At 36.2% G+C, this 21689-nt stretch overlaps 1 protein-coding gene across 1 annotated transcript in view; it reads left to right on the top strand.

Annotated features, from left to right (window-relative positions):
* Nucleotides 1-4970: 4970 nt before the first annotated feature.
* Nucleotides 4971-21689, top strand: part of LOC116273020 (retinal dehydrogenase 2) — a 59667-nt gene continuing 42948 nt past the window's right edge. The window contains exons 1-3 of the mRNA XM_031661966.1: nucleotides 4971-5535; nucleotides 5713-5853; nucleotides 8973-9102. Of these exons, the coding sequence (XP_031517826.1) occupies nucleotides 5779-5853; nucleotides 8973-9102 (205 nt within the window). The 5' untranslated portion in view covers nucleotides 4971-5535; nucleotides 5713-5778. The remainder of the gene's footprint in view (nucleotides 5536-5712; nucleotides 5854-8972; nucleotides 9103-21689) is intronic.

The raw sequence follows: 21689 nt of genomic DNA, 5'->3' as shown, positions 1-21689 counted from the left end.
TGACAATGGAAAGAAAGTTAGGTATATGAACTAATCCCTCCAATCTCTGAGAAACCTGGAGTAGATAGGTGCCTTCTTTTATGGACCATCTATTCCTTTTACCTTCAGTTACAGCATCACAGAAGTACATGATTTTGGTAAGTCAGTATTTGTATAGTTTCCAAATGAAGAAACTGAGCAACAGTCAAGTAACTTAGGGTCAGATATATTTTCTACTTTCAAAGACCTCTATAGTAAAGCCCACATTTTTCCTGATACTAATTCCAAAATTCAGTAAACTACAAAGCAAAATTTTCTGGTTTCTTATACTGATATTAACGTGGCTTTGAGTTAAACTGATTTGGCATAATTGGGCCATGTTAAGGCAGCTTGAATGGCTTATTTTATTTTCCACAAAGTCACATTTAAAGAAACTTTTGTGAAGATAATGAATCCTCATTTAACAAATTTGTTTGGGGCATTTAAAATATGAAAGGTAGGCACCAAAAGATGACACTGACATTTAAACTTTTTTTTTTTTTAACTTTCCATTTTGAAATAATTTCAGAGTTACAAAAATAAAGTTCAAAAATAGTGCAAAAAATTTCTGTATACACTTCATGCAGATTCCCCAAATGATCTTACAATTATAAAAATGATAAAAATCAGGAAATTAACGTTGATATAATATTATCATCTAACCTAAAAATCTTATTCAGATTTCACCAGTTGTCCCAATAATATGTATTTTTTTCCTGGCTCAGCAGGGAATCCATGGTTACATGATGCATTTAATTTTTATGTCTTATTAGTGACCTTTTTTGAAACAGTTTTTTAGTTTTACTAGTCTCTTATGACCTTGGCACTTTAATAAAACATGGGACAATGATTTTGTAGGATATACTTTAGTTTGGATTTGCCTGTGTTGTATCCTCGTGATTGAATGTAGATTATGCCTTTTGAGACTGCCACAGAACTGATCATGTGTCTTTCTCAGCATATCATATCAGCTGCACATGGTATCAATTTGTCCCATTGCTGGTGATGTCAGCCTTAATCATTTGATTAAGGTGGTGTCTGCCAAGTTTCTCCAACATAAAGTTACTATTTTTTTCTTTGTAATTAATAAGTATCTTGAGGGGAGATACTTTGAAACTACATGAACATCCATCATACATTTTTCATTGTATATTTGCCCACTAATTTTACTATCTAGTGATGATTTTTACCTGAAGCAGTTATTACTATGGTATTTTACAAATAATAATCATCTAACCCCATCATTTCTTTACATCTAGTAGTTGGAATTCTACTGTGAAGAAGAGCTCCTCCTTATCCCACATTTACTTATTTATTCATTAAAAAATGTTTATCATTATGAACTTTTGGATGTCTTTTTCATTCTATGGGTAATAATCTATTACCAGCATTATTTATTTTTTGTTTCAAGTATTCCAGTATTGTCCATTGGTAGCCTCTTCATGTTGACTTCTGTATCTTTTTATTATGTTCGTATCGATTTTTAAGTATTTACTTGATTTCAGGCACCACAACGTTTCAGGCTCATCTTGTAGTTTTCCTGCTGCAGTTCTGAAATAAATCATTTCTCCAAGGAGCCCTGGTCAGGGAATAATGCTGAGGAACAGGATTCAAAGCTTTTGAAATTGCCCAGAGAGCTGCAAACGTTCAAGTATTGACCGTGGAGATATTTGTTATTCAATGTACCAACAAAGTTGTCTGTCTGATTTTTTAAGTGTCATTTTATAAGACTAGGTCTGCAAAAGCAATGATGTAGTAAAATTAAAATTTTAATTTTGGCACGCCAGGAAAAATAGCCATCACATTTACCATCTGGTTTCAATGTATTCATTTTATTTTTATTTTATGAACAATTTACAGGAGTAAGAATAAAGAGATAGTGAAAAAAACAGCAAAATAAGAATTTAAACATAGCAAACCAAATTTTTATTTCATGTTTTCCTGATTTTGGAGGTAACATAACTTGAAATTGGCAATGCCTTTGAATGCAAATAACTGCTCTTGAGCTGTCATATATGAACCTGGAACATAATCATCTCGTAAATACTGGCTCCAGATTTTAAACAGATCTCTAGAAGGTTATAGCTCATCATTACCTCGGGTTCTTCTTGCATATGTGTTATTATCACAGTGTAATGCTATGGAAAAATTTGAGGGTTCATGATTTTGTAGAAAAGGTGGTCATGTTTTTGTTTCACAATTACAAAAATACTTTCATTTTTACTTTTATAAATGTCAATCAGATTGATCAACCCAATGAACTTTTAAAATTTCTACATAATGTGTTTTTCCAGTCAACTTTACACATATACCTACCTTCAGCATTTGTCCGTTTATGAATATAAAGTAAATTTTTACCAACAAACATTATAAAAGGTAAAATAATTGTCATGTGTCCTTTTACCAAAGCAGGATGGTCCAGGTTCTTGTTGCAAAATATTAATGATGAAGTCCTTCCCATTAAATAATTAGTGGGTTAGAATATCATGTTTCCTTTTTGTCTTTGTAAATATATTGTTTACTCTGATTCTCAAGTCTGACAGAACTGATCTGAAAGACTCATAGGCCAAGATTTTGCTTCTATGGTCAGTTTTACCTCATCATTATAATCTCAAGTGCTCTGTCTCTGCCTTCATTTTCTCACTCATCTAATTATTGTGAAATATCTTTCTCTTAATTTTATTCTTTATTCCATTTTGGGCAGAAAATTAAGAATTCTGAATTCTTAACTGTGTTCAATGGAAGCTGAAAAGAATATGGCAAAGATGGCATCTCTAGACTTCTTTTATAACTTTTTGAAAGATGATGTATTAGACAACACAATTAGAAAACTGAAGGATGATAGAGTGGTGACATTCATTTCTAGGCAATTTTGTAATTTCTTTTGTTTCCTTATTATTTTAGTTGTTTAGCATAGTTAAAAATAATTGATGAATGATGATGAAGTAATTCCTAGCATGATGAAATAGCAAAAGGTTTTAAAATACAGGAAATATGAGATCACTAAAATCTCATAATGTATCTTAGATCCTATAATGCATCTTAGGTTATAAAATGATCGATAGAATAAGTGATTAAGAAAATGAGTTTAACTTACTAAGTATTTTTTCCTTTTGATTTTTGGAAAACCTGTGAGAAACAAAAATCATGAAATATCAGTCTTTACAAATAATTAAAACTGCTGCACAGAGAAACTTAAAAACTGAACTTAGGGCTGGGTGTGGTGGCTTACGCCTATAATCCCAGCACTTTGGGAGGCCAAGGCAGGCGGATCACTTGAGGTCAGGAGTTCATGACCAGCCTAGCCAACAAGGTGAAATGCCATCTCTCCTAAAAATACAAAAATTAGCTGGGCATAGTGGCGGGTGCCTGTAATCCCTGCTACTGGGGAAGCTGAGGCAGCAGAATCACCTGAATCCAGGCGGCGGCAGTTGCAGTGAGCCGAGATTGCGCGCCACTGCACTCTAGCCTGGGTGACAGAGCAAGTCTCCATCTTCAAAAAAAAAAAACAAAGCAACAACAACAAAAAACTCAAACAAACAAAGAACTAGGATCAGTGGACTCTGGTGGTATTGCAAAGGTTAAAAAGTTTGATTCAGTCACATGGTGAATAAAAGGATAGGGACATTGGTAAGACCACTTTTTCCCTAAACCCAGTAATACTCCAGAAGTGGATCCTTAATGAAACTAACTTTTAATTTTCTGCTTTTGTTACCTGGACATTATACTGTGTTCAAAGGAGCATGCAAATGTAATGAGCTATCAGCTGTGAGCAAGTTTATTAAATAGAGTGAATGAAAAGAGAACCAGACCAATAATTCCAGAATTCTAACTAGCTCAGGCTTGAACATTAACTAGTTCTGTTTCTTTGGGCTAATCCTGGAAATTACGTATATTGGAAAGAACAGTAGTAGCCTTTGAGTCAGCCACAAGAAGAACCTGCTTCTTTGGACTCAAGCTCCCTGCCTCTCAATTTTCTCATGTTTAATAGAGATAATAAAACCCTGCTTCACAGGGTTATTGTAAGTACTAAATAAACTACTAGAGACTGTCAGACTCTGGAGGGCTAGAACTCTCTTAGCCATCTTTGTCTTTCCTGTGACTAAAAGTTATATGAGTATTTATTGGGTAAATTATGTTACACATGTTTATGAACTGTATATTATAAACTGTAAAATGTACAATTACAAGGTCATTTTGTTTGTATCAGTACAGCTATATTAAGTGCTCTACAAATTTAAGGTCTTTTCCTTTATCTTAAAAATCCTTTGGGAAAAGAGAGTTCTAGTTTAATCAGTGCCTCCTTCTACATGGGCTCATTGTTTTTATCAAACCAAGGAAAAATGAAAAAGAAAACTGGGACATTTTCTAGAATTTGATATTTACCAAGTGTAGATTTATATTTATTAGGCCTCATCTCTTGATTATTTTTTAAATGGCAGGCAATAAATCAATCAGTTTATTATTGTGTTTGTCCTAAATTGGATGACTGACTGGTTCATAAGTTCAGAAATTTCACTGTGGTGCTGTAAATTTTGTAGAGTAAAACATCTTTGTATGTCCTCTAAGATTACATGGTCTAAAAATACTAGTTTAGGTTTGTCAATAACAATTTAAAATTTTTCTTGCCTTATCTTTTCCCTTGTCATTTAATTCATTTATTACAAATCTTAAGAGAAACTGACTTGAATAATTTCTCAAATCTTTGGTCTCTTTGCCATTTTAATATAATCTCAATTTCATATATAGGGAGATCAAGCCTTTTAAGAAATCCTGGGGTGATCATTTGAAAGTTATACCCCACCTGCCAACTCCCCATCCCCATCTTCTGTGGCTCTGCAATATAGCCTATTCAGCAAAGGGAAATAAACCTAACTTGGATTTACACATATAACTTACTTAACTCACTAGTTAGTTTGGTTAGAGTCATTTTTCAGGAACTGACTATAAATTAGGTGAATGTTTATTGCAGCACCATTCAAGTTTCCTTGAGAAGTCACTTAGGCCTCTGGCAGAGAAAGTAGAATCTAAGGCTTGATGACTGTAAGTTTGATCTACTGTTTAACCCTCCTGGATCCTGGCCAGAGCTTGGGCTATCAATAACTGTTGCCTTAACATCAGTGTATGATTGTATGTATGTGAAACACTCTATCCTTATTTGTATCTTTCGTTAGTTGACAGGTTCACAAAAGGTAAGAACTATAGTTAGCCTTCGGATGATACTAAAGCAAAAAAAAATAGAGGAAATTCCTAAATTGGGGTTGAGTCTAGAAGGGTCTCCTACAACACTTCAAATTCTATACTTTTATTATGTAACAAGTGTTATTACCATAGTAGTTCCATAACACTTGGCCATTGACTGGCTGCTTATCACCTGTGTCACAGATCCCATTCTGTTATCTACTCCCTTAGATCTTTATAAACAACGAGTGGCAGAACTCAGAGAGTGGGAGAGTGTTCCCTGTCTATAATCCAGCCACAGGAGAACAGGTGTGCGAAGTTCAAGAAGCAGACAAGGTATGTCTTTTTCAGAAAAAGATTCCCTATGAAATAACTGCCTTCAAACAGCAGAGCAGTAAACATATGCTCTCAATACACAACTACATGCTCATGCTTCACTTTTTTCATGACAGCAGATAGTTCTTCCTTTATTTGGAGTGTTTTTCTTCAGTTGTGCCTCTTCCTCTCTAACAGGCAGATATAGACAAAGCAGTGCAGGCAGCCCGCCTGGCTTTCTCTCTTGGTTCAGTGTGGAGAAGGATGGATGCTTCAGAAAGAGGACGTCTGTTGGATAAGCTTGCAGACTTGGTGGAACGGGACAGGGCAGTTCTTGCAGTAAGTAACCTAAGAAAACGTTAAGTCTTTACCCTACATTTACCATTCTGCTGAAATTTACGTTCCTTGGTTTTATTTTTATTTTATTTTATTTTATTTTATTTTATTTTATTTATTTATTTAGAGATGGAGTCTAGCTCTGTTGCCCAGGCTAGAGTGCAGTGGCACGATTTCAGCTCACTGCAACCTCTGCCTCCCAGGTTCAAGCGATTCTCCTGCCTCAGCCTGCTGAGTAGCTGGGATTACAAGCGTGTGCCACCATGCCCGGCTAATTTTTGTATTTTTAGTAGAGACGGGGTTTCACTATGTTGGTCAGGCTGGTCTCGAACTCCTAAAAGGATGCTTTGAAGCAGACCTGGGGAAAAAGCAAAGGAATACGTAATACATATAAAAAATTAGACATGTTTGGATTTGGGGATCAGATGGAGAAGTGGAGGATCAGCTGAATATCTTAATTTTGAAGAGAAAACTAGAGCTTTCCATGACTGATAAGGACCTTCCTTTCTACAACTCCCCCTTCCCATGACAAATTAAAAACAGTCAAGCAACAAGAGAGTCACCATGCTGCTTGGAGAAAACCAATATCAAATGATTCTTTTGAGAATGAAATAGAACAAGTGTTTACCTCCCCAGAGTTAACCTCTCTTGACTAAAGAGAATCCTTCAGAAGCAGAGGGGATGGTACGGACCTCCCATACACTTCTGCTCCGTTTGCCCTGTCATTCTGTGAGCCAATAGAAAGGAGAGACAGCAGGAGACAGCAACTTACTTTCACTAAAACAATGATTTTCCTCACATAAGGAACTTCTCCTGCCCTAATGGGTTTTGTTGTTGTGGCTGTTTTTAAAATAAAATTCAATTTCTTAGAGAATATAAACTTTTTGGAAACCGGAACTATTTAGGAATGTATGCACTATATACTTGGGATCTCCACCTAGGATCAATGAGTATTTAGGGTTTCCTTGTTCAGTCAGGGCATTCAAGCCATTAGTACTATATCCTTCCCCCTACTTGGGAAAATAGGTCATTATTGGGCTTGCTTTCGGGGAAGAAAGCATTTTTTCCCTTTGTCAGTGTCCCTCCTACCATAGTTCTTCCCTTCTACCATCCCCCTCAGGAATCTGTTGATAGTATAGGAACAAAATGATTCTTTTATGGAAATGGTTTGGGATTCTAGCTATATATACCATTTATTTGTATATAAAAACATTTTCTAATCTGGCACTCTAGGGAATACTGTTCCAATGAGGTGTTTATACATACTGTGAAAAAGGTGTTTCATGATGATGAAACTCTTTGCAGATTCGCAAGACACTGGGCATATTAAAGGCTCAGGAAAAGCCTACTAAATGCTTCTCAAGCTTATTTGAGCCTCATCACCATTTTTCTGGCTAACATACCAATATCATGCAAAACCAAGTGTTTTGGGACACATTAGAGAATGCTATTTTTATACTTGTCTCTTCACTGGATTATCATTTTCTTGAGAATTGAACTTGTATTTTATCTTTTTTTTTGGTAATCCTAGCATGGTTCTTAGCACATAAATGGCAAATGAGGGCACATAGGTGGTCAATAAATGACTGTTTAATTGAGCTAAAGATATATGGTATCTATAGTATTGGATTAACACCATACTAGAAGATGATTAATTTCTGCAGTTACATTTTCATATAATAAAACTCAAATGCCTTTCTTTTTCTTCTCTGTGTCCCACTGATCAAGTCTTTTTTCCTACCACACCTAAATGAGATTCCTGCTTTTAAACACTCTCAAGCTATGAGAAAAGTGAGTTTTAGTAAAAGGTAGCCTGTGGAAGAAAGGGGAGCTCCTGACTGGAAAACTGAAGTTAATACTGCATCCAAAGTAAACACAGTTGAAAATAGACCTAGAGCTGGCAATTCTCAGTGGATTTGACTGTTGTCAGCCGCTCACAGGGACCATTTAGGCAACCCAAATTCTGGTTATTGACATTATTCACTCTATGCTCTGTAGATTTTGGTGCTGTGCTAGCTGTATAGAGAATGTAATGCCGATCTTGTAAACATATACATGTTCTAAAAAGTACTAGGAAATAGTTTGATTCTGTTTTTTTAAGGGTGAGCCAATATACAGTGATAAGTAACATGATATTTTTAAATAAGTTTCATTTTATACACATACTAAGTACATAAATTGTACTGGAAGTCATAGTATTTTCATCTCATTGATTGGATAATATTTTAATTTTAGCTTTGTCAGAGATGAAATAATTTTCACACCAGTATGTCCTACAAAATATACTTGTAGGAAAAAAAGAAAATTACAAACATGTTTTTGTTTATTTCATTTGTTGAACTTGTAACACCTTTAATATTTCTCAGGTCAAAATACTCTTCTCATTTCAGCGTATTCATTTTTCATTGTTTTTGTTACAGACTTAGCCAGTTCAGGAACATGTCGTTAAAATAATAATGTTTATAATGTAAAGCAGTTCAATATTGCTATTTTTATTAAATGGAGCAGATATTTCACTCTTAATAGGTAATGGTTGTTAACGTAAATGTTTACAAAAAACCAGCCTTTAAGTTGTTAACATCTGGGCTTCCCTAGAGGAGTTCTTGTTTATTTGGTAGTAATAAATAAACTTGCTGTGCACTGTGGATATTCCATTTCTCAGCAGGGGTCTTGGCAGCTGTGGAGAACACTTTCTATTCTCATCGGTTGCATAAAGAGCCCATGTTTCTGCTCCTCTTTATGGATTCATATTACTGGTATAGACGCCAAAAAATCCCCAATGAGCTCTGATCATTAATATAACGGAAGCTGTTTTGACAAGCAGAACATTTCTTTATCATTAAATAAATATTGTGTTAATATATTTGGATAGTGGTTACTGGAAGCACACAGGCACAGGAACATGCACATACATACTCATTGTGATTTGTACTAGGAACTAAACCAAACTGACAGTACTAGAAATTTTTTTATTTGAGAATAAATAAAAAGATTTATTTGACCAGGTATGCATCTCCATATTCATTTGTATTCTGTCTCTTCCTTTTTTCTTCTGCTCTAGAAATTAGTGTATCACTGGAAAGTTCTGGGGACTTAATATCTCTCCATTTCTTTTCCAACAGACCATGGAATCCCTAAATGGTGGCAAACCATTCCTGCAAGCTTTTTATGTGGATTTGCAGGGCGTCATCAAAACCCTTCGATATTACGCAGGCTGGGCTGATAAAATTCATGGGATGACCATTCCTGTAGGTATGTGAAATCAGAGTATGTTGAAAAGGAAAATGAGACCACCAGAAATGCACTTTGGCTATCAAACACAAACAGTAGTCACATAGAATACAGATATGAGCACTCTTACAGCATTTAGAACTGAGTGAAGAACCAACCAAATTATGTCACTGACTCTGACAGTGTCCCTTTTTCTATAGATAGTCCACATATAAGTATAGGGGCATGTCACTTCATTCATCTAAGGAACAGGTATGTATTTGTCAGCTGGTAAGTGGTCAGCATTGTGCTAGATGAGGTGCTGGTGTAGGTATGAAGGGGGCATTATTGGATGGAGGGAAGTCAAGGAAAATTCCAACAAGGTTAAGGCTTGCTCCTTGCCCTCCTGAAACTTAAGATCTACTCATTGGAAGGAAATACTCTTAAATGTTAACAGTTGTCTCTGGTGAGATTATGCCTGATTTTTGGTTTCTTTTTTATATTTTTCTCTACTTTCTATATTTCTCAAATGGCCATGAATTACTTTCATAATCTAAAAACAACAGTAATCCTAACCATTTTTATTATTAAGATTCACGTTAGATGACAGAACCAACAAAACAAAAAACTTAAAGGCCCCTTTAGGAATGTTACAATTGGTTGCTAAGTTGTGTGCTTCACCTGTCAGTGCTGTAGCCGTTTAAATGAGAGGAAAAGTATCCAAGACTAAAGCAACTAAAGCGGTCAGTGAAGAGATGTTGATCTGTGCTTGAATACTAGTGATAGCTAATACCATTTGAGTGCTTTCACAGCAACCCCAAGAGAAAGGCACTGTTATAAACATCTTCAGTTTACAAAAGTGTAAAGAGGTCTGGTAAAGTAAAATTAGTCTCCCTAATTCACAGAGTAAATAAGTTTTAGAGCTAAAACTTTGACGTTAGAACCTAGGCTTGTAACCGCTTCACTAGAGAATTCAAAATAGAGCCTAGGAGGAAGAGATATCCTTATAGGAAAGGGATGGACTGAAAGAGATAGGGCATGGTGAATAGACATAAGGAAAGGAAATACACATTTACTGAGTGGATACTAGATGCTACTTAGCACTGTGCCGGGTGCTCTACCTGTGTTCTCCAGAAGGCAGTCTGCTTTCCATGGAGAGTGCATAGTAACAGGAGTGGAAAGTAATGCTGAGGACTTTGAAGTGTCTTTTTTGGGCCTTCCTAGCCAGACTGAGCAGTATTGATTTACTAAAAAAGGGAGTGGTTTGGCCGATAGTGTGGATGGCTGGGAACAGTGCTTCCCAAATTTAATGTATGCATAAATCATCGAGGGTCTTCTTCAAGTGCAGTTTTTGACTGAATAGGTCTGGGATGGGGCCTGAGACTCTGCATGTCTAACCAGCTGCTTGTCTTCTGCATTGAGTAGCAAGGAGAGGACACAGCAGAACCAAGTTAGGTGGCTGTTGTGATGCCTCGTGTAGGTGTGGTATGACAAGGGAATAATAATATACAGTGAGAATGGAGGTTTAGAGACAAGACTTCCAAGGATTATTTTTTACATCGCCCCCACAAATGATGATGACATGTGGAATGTTAGTTTTAGAAAACGGGTTTCTGATCATAGGGGCTTTTCCTTTCCATCCAGAGGTTTTTCCCTTGTTCAGCTGACTGAAAAGGATGGAGAAGATTGCTCTTGGGGAAAGTCCAAATCTTAGTTCAGTTCTGACTCTAAGGATATTATAGAACAGTTGTTCTCCAGCACCACTTGCAGAATGTGGGGATGGCCTAAGTAAGGTAAAAAGTCACTATTCATTATGAGCATACCTAGTACAGGGCCTAAGAATTAAAACCTTTGTTAACAATGGGACACATGTCACTCTTTTTAGGTCGGCCTGTCCTATATCAGTACAGAAGGTAAATTAACAAGCTCAAAGTCCCTAGTTGTGTTTTTTTTCTTGGCCCCACCCCACCTGCCATTTCATTATTAAAACAACAGATATGTTTTATGCATTTAAATACCTTTTCAAACTATTTACAAAGCTCTGAAGAAGACTGTGAAGCAGAAGGCAATGCACATAGATCTCTATTTGGCCTAACAGTATCTTGGTTTTCTTTTACTTCCTCAGAAGGGAAGATCCTGATGAGATAAAGCTAAATATTGATTGGCATTCCTGATTATGTTTGAAGCTTTAATGTAACTTGATCTGGCAGTAGAGGTGGTTGGCCCATAAGCCTTACTGTTTTCATCTGATGCTTTTTGGAGATCCTGTGGATGCTCATCTACAAGTTAGAAATACAGGGCATAGGAAAGGCTCTCACAGTAGTCTTTCCCAGCTTTACTCATTAACTGTTGTTCAGCCAATGAAGGAAAAAAAATGTGGAATTCTCTTAAACTCTTAGTAACTTTTTGTTTCCCAAAACCAAAAAGTTTTTCTGAAAGTGCATTTAGAGGCATACTGGAATGAGGGACTCTACCTGTCATCAGGCCTGTAGGCAGAATTCCCAGGAGGCTGAAGTTTGGGTCATAAGAGCTCTCTCCATGTTATGTCAAATAGATGAGGGAAGGATGGAGGTAGAGGTTAACTTCGCAGCTTTCCTCTCTGTTCCAGTTTTAGATACATTTGGGTTTGCCTGGAGGTCACTTAGAATTCAGACAACAATATCTTTGGCTAGTCTAGTACTTAGTGAATGTAGCTGGACTAAGTCAGGGGAGTCACAGGAGAAGATCACAGAAAGGGGTATCATAATCATAATTATTCACTTATTCTCAGATTTGTTCAGTAAATTAATCCATTTGTATTTGTCTTTTGTAACTCCATAATTTAACATCAGCTTCATTTTCATTTTGTCCTGCATACTTGGCCTTTTTTTTTTTCTTCACAGTGAAGTCTGGAATATAGAAAGTCCATTAGTTTTTAACCATGAGATCTTTATTGTGCTACATACATTTTCCTGCAAACAACCTAATTTTATGTTTAGAATTATAAAGAAATAATGTACTTTATATTTACATAGAATTTAAAAGTATAAAACATTCTTGCATGTACAATATGTGTGTGATTCTGTGCGTGATCTGATGAGACAGTCTGGATTTTAAATGGTATTTTACCCATTTTACATCTGAGAAAATAAGACTCTAAGGGTTTAATGTCTTGAAGGTCACGTGGTTATTAAGTGGGAGACCTGAGATTCAAACCTAAGCGTTTTTCTGTCTAAGCCATGATAAGTTGTCTTCTTATGGAGATTGGTTCAGCAAGGCAGGAAGGTGGCCCTGGTGATATCTTTACCTCTGTGCAGATTTTTATAATAATATACAGTTTATTCTCATCATTCATGGTAGTTATGTTTTATAAAGTCGTGAACACTGAATTAGCAAATACTGAACTATTGCTCCTAGGGGAAATACAAGGTTAGGTTCCTGCAAGCTTCTTATCACAACATTCTTGTCCACTGATCAGAGCATGGCCTTGTTTTATGGTTTTCTGTTGAAAGATCCTTTGTTTAATATATATTGTTGATTTATGAATGCTTAACTCATGACCAGCCAGACAAAAGTACTATAACTGATGCCTGAATGAAGCTTGGGTGACACATGTATTTTGTCTGTAAGGCACATCACAGCCTTCTTGCACTTAGGAACACTAGACAGCACTCAACACTATGCTTAGGGGCCATTTTAAACAGCAAAATCATGAACAAAAGGCACAAAAATATGAAAAATGTGGCACTAAACAGACCACAAAAAGGACACTTTTTTTTTTTAACAATAAAAGAGCTGAAGCAAGAAGGCAAAGTGTCACCTTGTTCAACCTCAGCTGAGAATATGTGCATCAGGTGACTCAAAATGTTCCCTGCTTTGGGGAAATGCAAATTAGAACCACAATTGAACCACCTCACTACTGCATTATATGAAAAAGACACATGCACATGCATGTCTGTAGCAGTACAAATTGAAACTGCAAAAATAATGGCTAACTGCACATCAGCCAACAAGTGGATAAAGAAGATGTGGTATGAATGCACCATGGACTACTACTCTGACATAAAACAGAATGAATTAATGGCCTTTGCAGCATCTGGAATGGAGCTGGAGGCCATTATTCTAAGTGAAGTAACTTAGGAATGGAAAACCAAGTATCATGTATTCTCACTTCTAAGTAAGTGGGTAAGCTATGAGGATGCAAAGGCATAAGAATGATACAGTGGACTTTAGGGAAGGATGGGAGTGGGGTGAGTGATAAAAGACTTCATATTGGGTACACTGGACACTACTCAGGTGACAGATGCACCAAAATCTTGGAAATCACCACTAAAGAACTTATCCATGTAACCAAACACCACCTGTACTCCCAAAACTATTGAAATTAAAAAAAAAAAAAAAAACCCTGCTTTGGATATACATGCCCATAAATGACTGAGAACACTCCATACTTATTGTTGGGTTACAAATAAATTTTAGAAAGTAGGCAAGTTCTTAAATATGGAATCCACAAATAATGAACATCAACTGTATCTAGAGCCTACTTTTTTCAAGATAGCATTTATGAGGCTTAAGTGTTCTGGAACACTTAAGGTGTGGATCTGCCTGCCTAGATCCTATTCATATGGGTAAAGGGGGCTTTCGTAGTGAGTGTCAGAGATAATCACACAGTTGTTTGGTCACCCATAAAAAAGAACCTGAAATGTGTTTTTTTGTTGTTACATTTTTAAATGTAAGACTGCTTTGCAACATTGAATTATACTCCATGGTTCATCCAGCATAACATCTCTAACACTAAACAACCAAAAAGAATGGGAAGAAATACACCATTATCTCTTTCACTCATTCCCATTTGGGAAGACTAGGGAAAGGTATCTTGTAACTGGAAGGGATTTTCCTTTACCTCCTTTCTGTGGCATCAACTTCGATCTCTTACTCATTCACCCATTTCTCCATTCAACAGATTTTTTTTACCACCTGCTATATTTCAGCTCTTGTATCAGGCATTGGGGTTACAAAGGCAAATAACTAAGATGTTTATAGGACAGTAAGAAAAACAAGTAGACAAGCAACTGCAATATAGTGTGATATATTTAGATAAGAAAGCATGAAATTTGGTGGGACACCATAGGAGAGACATCTCCTAGTGTTAAAGCCTTCTGGAGAAGGTGGTGGGATGTCTAAGTGATAACCTTGAAGGACAAGTTAAGATGGAGACAGGGACATCACAGGCAGTGGGAATAGCTGGAACAAAGCATGAAGGGAGGAGAGTATCATGTGTTAGTGCATCTGAAAGTATAGGCAGATAAAAAAGACAGTGGGGCTCTGAGTCTGGGTCAGCCATACTACAAGTTTTATTCTGTGGGCAATAGTGAGTCACCAGATTATTTTAAATATGTGAGTGCCTTGATGAAAATTACATTTTAGGAATTGCATCAAATCTGTATATTGCTTTGGACAGTATGGTCTTTTTAACGATATTGAGTCTTCTAATCCTTGAACATGGGGTATTTTTTCCATTTGTGTCAACTGTGATTTTTTTCATCAGTGTTTTGTAGTTCTCCTTGTAGAGATCTTTCACCTCCTTAATTAAATATTCTTAGGTATTTTGGGGGGCTGTTGTAAATAAAATGAACCTAAGTGCATTCAATGGATGATTGGATAAAAAAGATACATACACATCATGGGATATTAAACAGCCATAAAAATTATGAAATCATGTCTTTTCAGCAACAGGAGTGGGGTTGGAGGCCATTATACTAAGTGAAATAACCCAGAAACAGAAAGCAAATACCACATACTCTCACCTATAAGGGAGAGCTAAGCAGTGGGTAAACATGGACATACAGAGAGACAGACATTGGGGCCTTCGAAAGGAGGGAGAGTGAGAGGGGACTGAGGGTTGAAGACTACCCGTTTGGTACCACATTGACTGTTCTGGTGACGGGCCCACTAGAGCCCAAACCTCATAGTTGTGCAATATATCCATGTAGCAAATCTACACATACACCCCTTGAATCTATTTGAGAAATTGCATTTTAGAGCACTTTTACTACAAATGGATAATCAGTTGGAGAGAGCAAGTACTTGCTTAATTTCTTCCCATAAAGGATAGCCTTCACTTTGACTACAAATGAATAATAGAGAGGGCAAATGCCTGCTTAATTTCTCCCCATAAAGGGTAGCCTTCAACTAGAATATTTGGGAAGGAGAGAAAAGGGTTATCTGATGACCACTTTTCAGCAATGAACTGGGTGGCTGCTTCTCTCTCTGAATTGGAAATTTCTTCCACCACTCTTCATTCTGTTCCACTCAAGGCCCACAGCTGGATGTTACTGCACAATGATGCCATACTAGTTTGATTCACAAGAGTCTTGATGTTGTTTCCTTTAGAACACTATCCATTATTTCCTGCCATGGTACCCAATGGAGCCATTGTCTGTGACCATAAATCCTATGCCTTGACCCTTTTACGATGGCAGTGCCTAATTATGATGATAAATAATAATCATTACTATGACTTATGGAACACTTTTTACCTGTTACATTATCGCTAATGTTATAGCAGCCCTAAAGAAAAGTACTGTTTTCCCCATTTTGAGTATTTTAACCAGTATTCAAATCCTCTTCTCCTCTCACATCTACAACCTCTTAGTGATGAGGGAAGGATCAAAGCTTGTTTTTCGTTTACTTAGGGAGAAATAGAAGTTAATTTGTATTGCCTTAGATTTTTCTCTGTAGCAAGTGTTGATTTTGATTTTATGTAAGCAGAAAAAAATGTCCATGTTTTAAGCTGAATTCTGACATTAAAATGGACTTATGATATATTAGCATATAGAAAAGGTTAAACACTACCCAGGTCATATATAATTATCCATTTCACTCTCTTCCAGTTTCACCTGTTAAACTAAAGAGTAGGATACAAATACACAAAGATATTGATTCAGATCCTAAGATTTTGCCTTGAATCAGCTTGATCTGGTTTATTGTCATTAACAACAAATGCATAGGGTGAAAGCTGAAATCTTCTTGTCCTATCAGAATAAGAGTGAGGGGCAATTTGCTCTGCCCACCTAAGAACAACCAGGGCTTGCTTGTTAATGGGACCTGAATTTGTTGTGACAGGAGGCCATGAACCTCTCTAAGAGGTTGAAGCTGAAAAGGACCTCAGGGATCCCTAAGGCTGGTCTCCTCATTTTACAGAGAAGGTCCAGAGAAGTAAACTAACTTTTGTTAAGATCATGTAGTAGAATAGTCATAGAGCTAAGCTATCTTCATAACAGACTCAGGAACATAATCTAACTTCTTAGAAACCACCAGCAGACTTCTGGGAAGAAAAGCATCAGTACACTTCATACTAACATACGGTTTCAGCGTTTGTTTAGGCATTTATAGAGTTTATCATCGTAGTTATAGAATGTTCGGTGAGGTCTGTTCAATGTCAACATGATGGGAATCTGCTACATTACATACATAATGGAATAGTTCAATGTAATCTCATTTTTTAATACTGTGCTCATCAAAGATTGTCAGCTCCTTGAAAGGTAATTCTGTACACAAATTAGAGATTGGAAGATGACCTTCATTCACTGAATTGTGTTACAGATTTTTATGCTATTGAATAAAATCATTTTCATTGTTACTAGGTATATAAAATTTGCTATGGTTCTTGTAGTGTTCTTAGTGTTATAATTGAAAGCTATTTCTTGAGGTCCATATTTGACAAATTTCTCAATTTCTGGCACATTTCAGATTCTTCTGATTTTATCACTATTTACAGATTGCTTAATCATACTCACTCTAGTTTATATTAATATATAGAATGTGCCAATGCTAGATATTTTTATGAGACTAAAAATTCTGTCAATTGTTTTTGGCAACTATAAAATCTGATTCAAGAAGTAATGTTTGCCTTGAATGAGTTATCCAAATAATTAAACTTTTCCAATTAACTAAATATTGCTGTCTCTTCTGTGTAGTTTGATAAACCCCCATCAAAAAACATAGAACAGTGGCTCAGTAGTTCACAAATATGGAAGAGGCTTATTGTACTGTTCATCTCTAGGGACAAAGGCTTTTCTTAATATAATTACAAAAATGGCTCAATGCACACATACTCAGTAAAATTTAATTCACTGCTCTGCCAAATTCATAGCATAATGAAGTATTTAATTGTGATATTTTTATATTTTTCATAAGTTGTAAACTACTCTTGGGCCATTAAAAGCACCCAGGTATCAAAACTCGTCAGAAAAGTTATCTCTGACTGGGTCTTAAAATTACCCCCCTTTAAGAGCAATATCTATTATTCTCTGTTTTACCTTCTGAGTGAAAGGGAAAAGAGACAGAGATCAAAAGTCCTACATATGTAATTTAATATTTGTTTTGATCTCTCATCTCCTCTTTAGCTTTCTGCATCATAGTTATGTTGTAACTTGTTGACCTAGAATGTGGTATCCAGAACATTTTCTGATGTCCTCATCAAATGCAATCCTTTTTATGCTGAGTCTGAGCGCTCTCTGTAATCTCTCAGGTTTGGTAAGAAGACCCAAAACCATTCATAGCCTACAATGGAGTATCTCAATTTGGGTGGAGACTGTTTTTATATCAGGCTGTTGAGCTTACAGCACAAAGCTAGTGAAATGAAAGAACCTTTTAAGTCATCCTGCTGTATTGAGAGAGCGTTGTTAGCATAAAAGATGGAAAAGTCGCTTTAATTTTTTTCTTTTTTAAATTATACTTCAAGTTCTAGGGTACATGTGCACAACATGCAGGTTTGTTACATATGTATACGTGTGCCATGTTGGTGTGCTGCACCCTTAACTCGTCATTTACATTAGGTATATCTCCTAATGCTATCCCTCCCCCCTCCCCCTACCCCACGACAGGCCCTGGTGTGTGATGTTCCCCTTCCTGTGTCCAAGTGTTCTCATTGTTCACTTCCCACCTATAAGTGAGAACATGTGGTGTTTGGTTTTCTGTCCTTGTGATAGTTTGCTCAGAATGATGGTTTCCAGCTGCATCCATATCCTACAAAGGACATGAACTCATCGTTTTTTATGGCTGCATAGTATTCCATGGTGTATATGTGCCACATTTTCTTAATCCAGTCTATCATTGATGGACATTTGGGTTGGTTCCAAGTCTTTGCTATTGTGAATAGTGCCGCAATAAACATACGTGTGCATGTGTCTTTATAGCAGCATGATTTATACTCCTTTGGGTATATACTCAGTAATGGGATGGCTGGGTCAAATGGTATTTCTAGTTCTAGATCCTTGAGGAATTGCCACACTGTCTTCCACAATGGTTGAACTAGTTGATACTCCCATGAACAGTATAAAAGTGTTCCTATGTCTCCACATCCTCTCCAGCACCTATTGTTTCCTGACTTTTTAATGATTACCATTCTAACTAGTGTGAGATGGTATCTCATTGTGGTTTTAATTTGTGTTTTTCTCATGGCCAGTTATACTGAGCAGTGATACTGAGCATTTTTTCATGTGTCTGTTGGCTGCATAAATGTCTTCTTTTGAGAAGTGTCTGTTCATATGCTTTGCCCACTTTTTGAAGAGGTTGTTTTTTTCTTGTAAATTTGTTTGAGTTCTTTGTAGATTCTGGATATTAGCCCTTTGTCAGAGGAGTAGATTGCAAAAATTTTCTCCCATTCTGTAGGTTGCCTGTTCACTCTGATGGTAGTTTCTTTTGCCGTGCAGAAGTTCTTTAGTAGATCCCATTTGTCAATTTTGGCTTTTGTTGCCATTGCTTTTGTTGTTTTAGACATGAAGTCCTTGCCCATGCCTTTGTCTTGAATGGTACTGCCTAGGTTTTCTTCTAGGGTTTTTATGGTTTTAGGTCTAACATTTAAGTCTTCAATCCATCTTGAATTAATTTTTGTATAAGGTGTAAGGAAGGGATCCAGTTTAAGCTTTCTCCATATGGCTAGCCAGTTTTCCCAGCACCATTTATTAAATAGGGAATCCTTTCCCCATTTCTTGTTTCTCTCAGGTTTGTCAAAGATCAGATGGTTGTAGATATGTGGTATTATTTCTAAGGGCTCTGTTCTGTTCCATTGGTCTATATCACTGTTTTTGCACCAGTACCATGCTGTTTTGGTTACTGTAGCCTTGTAGTATAGTTTGAAGTCAGGTAGCAAGATGCCTCTAGCTTTGCTCTTTTTGCTTAGGATTGTCTTGGCTATATGGGCTCTTTCAGTTCCATATGAAATTTAAAGTCATTTTTTAAAATTCTGTTAAGAATATCAGTGGTAGTTTAATGAGAATAGCATTGAATTTATAAATTACTTTGGGCATTATGGCAATTTTCATGATGTTGATTCTTCCTATCCATGAGCATGGAATGCTTTTCCATTTTGTATCCTCTCTGATTTCTCTGATTAGTGGTTTGTAGTTGTCCTTGAAGAAGTCCTCCACTTCCTTTATTAGCTGTATTCTTAGGTACTTTATTCTCTTTGTAGCAATTGTGAATGGGAGTTTGTTCATAATTTAGCTTTCTGCTTGTCTATTGTTGGTGTATAGGAATGGTTGTCATTTTTGCACATTGATTTTGTATCCTGAGACTTAGTTGAAGTTGCTTATCAGCTTGAGAAGATTTTGTGCTGAGACAATGGGGTTTTCTAGATATAGCACCATGTCATCTACAAACAGAGACAGTTTTATGTCCTCTCTTCCTATTTGAATACGCTTTCTTTCTTTCTCTTGCCTGAGAAAGAACTGGCCAGAACTTCCAATACTGTGTTTAATAGGAGTGGTTAGAGAGGGCATCCTTGTCTTGTGCTAGTTTTCAAGGGGAATGCTTCCAGCTTTTGCCTGTTCAGTATGATATTGGCTGTGAGTTTGTCATAAATGACTCATTATTTTGAGGTATGTTCCATCGATATCTGTAGTTTATTGAGAGTTTTTAACGTGAAGGAATGTTGGATTTTATTGAAAGCAGGCTCCTTTTTTTGTCCCTTCAACTCTTCCCAAAAGAGTTTTGGGAAGAGTTCAAGCACAAAAATAGCCTTTATTTTTAAATTTACTACTTAGACTAACTGTAGGGGCTAGAAGATTCTGTCTCTTTCCCTGTGGTAGCCTATAGCTGAATGTTTATAAAATATGTGAACAGTTTATCCAAGAGACTTTTAATTCCTCATAACTCAGTTTCTCTTGAGACACAGTTATGGAGTCAATTCCTCATGAGGTCAGATTTTTAAGATTTTTGTCTGCATTAACTTGTGACATTATATAAGTAAAACAACTAAATTTTAAAGCATCTAGAATGTGTAGGGGGAAATGGTTTATGAATTGCCATGCCGTGCTTGTGTAGTTGCCTTGTGAGTTTTTTTCTGAACCATTCCAGGTTCCTACACGTGCTGCTAAAGTAAACACCTGTGCTTTTCTGTTCATCTTCCCATTTTTTTCCTCAGTCCCATTTGCACTCTACCTTGACATTACTCTGATTCTGTGGTTTGTGACTATCCACCAGAACCCATCACCTTAACCAACTTAGAAAGTTCAGTTGCAGAAGATTTTCTTGCAAATGAAACTCTAGCTGATTGATCAGTGGTGTGGCTCCTCATGAAAAACTTTTTCAGAGACTTTACAAATTGAAAAAGCATGCAAACTTGTACTCTTGTAAAGAATGATATCCAGAAGATTCTTCAGTTGTCTACATACAAAGGTAAATAGTTAATTTGATGTTTAAAGTATTACTCAGACTTCATATTGTCATCCTATGGACAGTTGCAACATCTTCGCTATTTTTTGTTGTAATAGATATTTTAAAATAATTTCATACAGTTGCAGAATCCAGCCTACTTCTGAATTTCTTCCATTTAAAATAATATACATAAAACAAAGTCAAGAGATAAGTAGTAGATTGGGGAAAAATCTTCACAATATTATGACAGAGGCCTAATTTCCTTAATATCCATAGAGCTCTTCAAATGGCTAAGAATAACCCAATAGAAAAATAGCAAAGAATATAAGCATGAAAGGATGTTCACTTTCATATATCATTAAACATAAATCAAAACAAGTTGCGGTTTTCCAGCTGTCAGATTAGGTGAAATGAAAATGTTGGAAAAACCTCAGTGTTAAAGAGTAGGAAGAATAGCATGTTGTTGCAATTATGAATTATTAAAATTTTCTGAAGGGTGATTTGGCAATATTTATGAAAATGTGAAATGTACTTACACTTTGATCAAGAAATTCCACAGATATGAAAAGATATATATGTAATGATAGTCTTTGCAGCATTATTTATAATATCCTAAACTGAAAGTGACTTCTGTGTCCCTTAGGAGGATTTACAGTAGTAATATCGTTTATTGAGCCCATGGAATAACATGCAGCCACTAAAAGATGTCCTAGCTTTACAGGAAAAAAAAGGGGGGAAAAACAAAATATAAAAGACTGACTAATATGATCCCATTTGTATATAAAAAACAGGAGGATAAGAGGATCCTATAAATACTTGTATGTGAATAAAAGTTCTTGAAAAGAGGAAACAGATAGTTAATTATGGAAAGAGGGGGTAGAGAGATCAGAGATCCAGAGGATAGAGAGTGACAGTGGGAGAGTGAGTGGGAGAGTGAGAGAGAGAGAGAGACCAAGACTTTAATTATTTAAAAAATAAATAATTTTGAA

This window comes from Papio anubis, unplaced genomic scaffold (assembly GCF_008728515.1).
Source record: "Papio anubis isolate 15944 unplaced genomic scaffold, Panubis1.0 scaffold313, whole genome shotgun sequence".
NCBI classification, from domain to species: domain Eukaryota; kingdom Metazoa; phylum Chordata; class Mammalia; order Primates; family Cercopithecidae; genus Papio; species Papio anubis.
The sequence above is the reverse complement of the archived record's forward strand: the minus strand, read 5'-3'. Positions and strand labels throughout refer to the sequence as shown.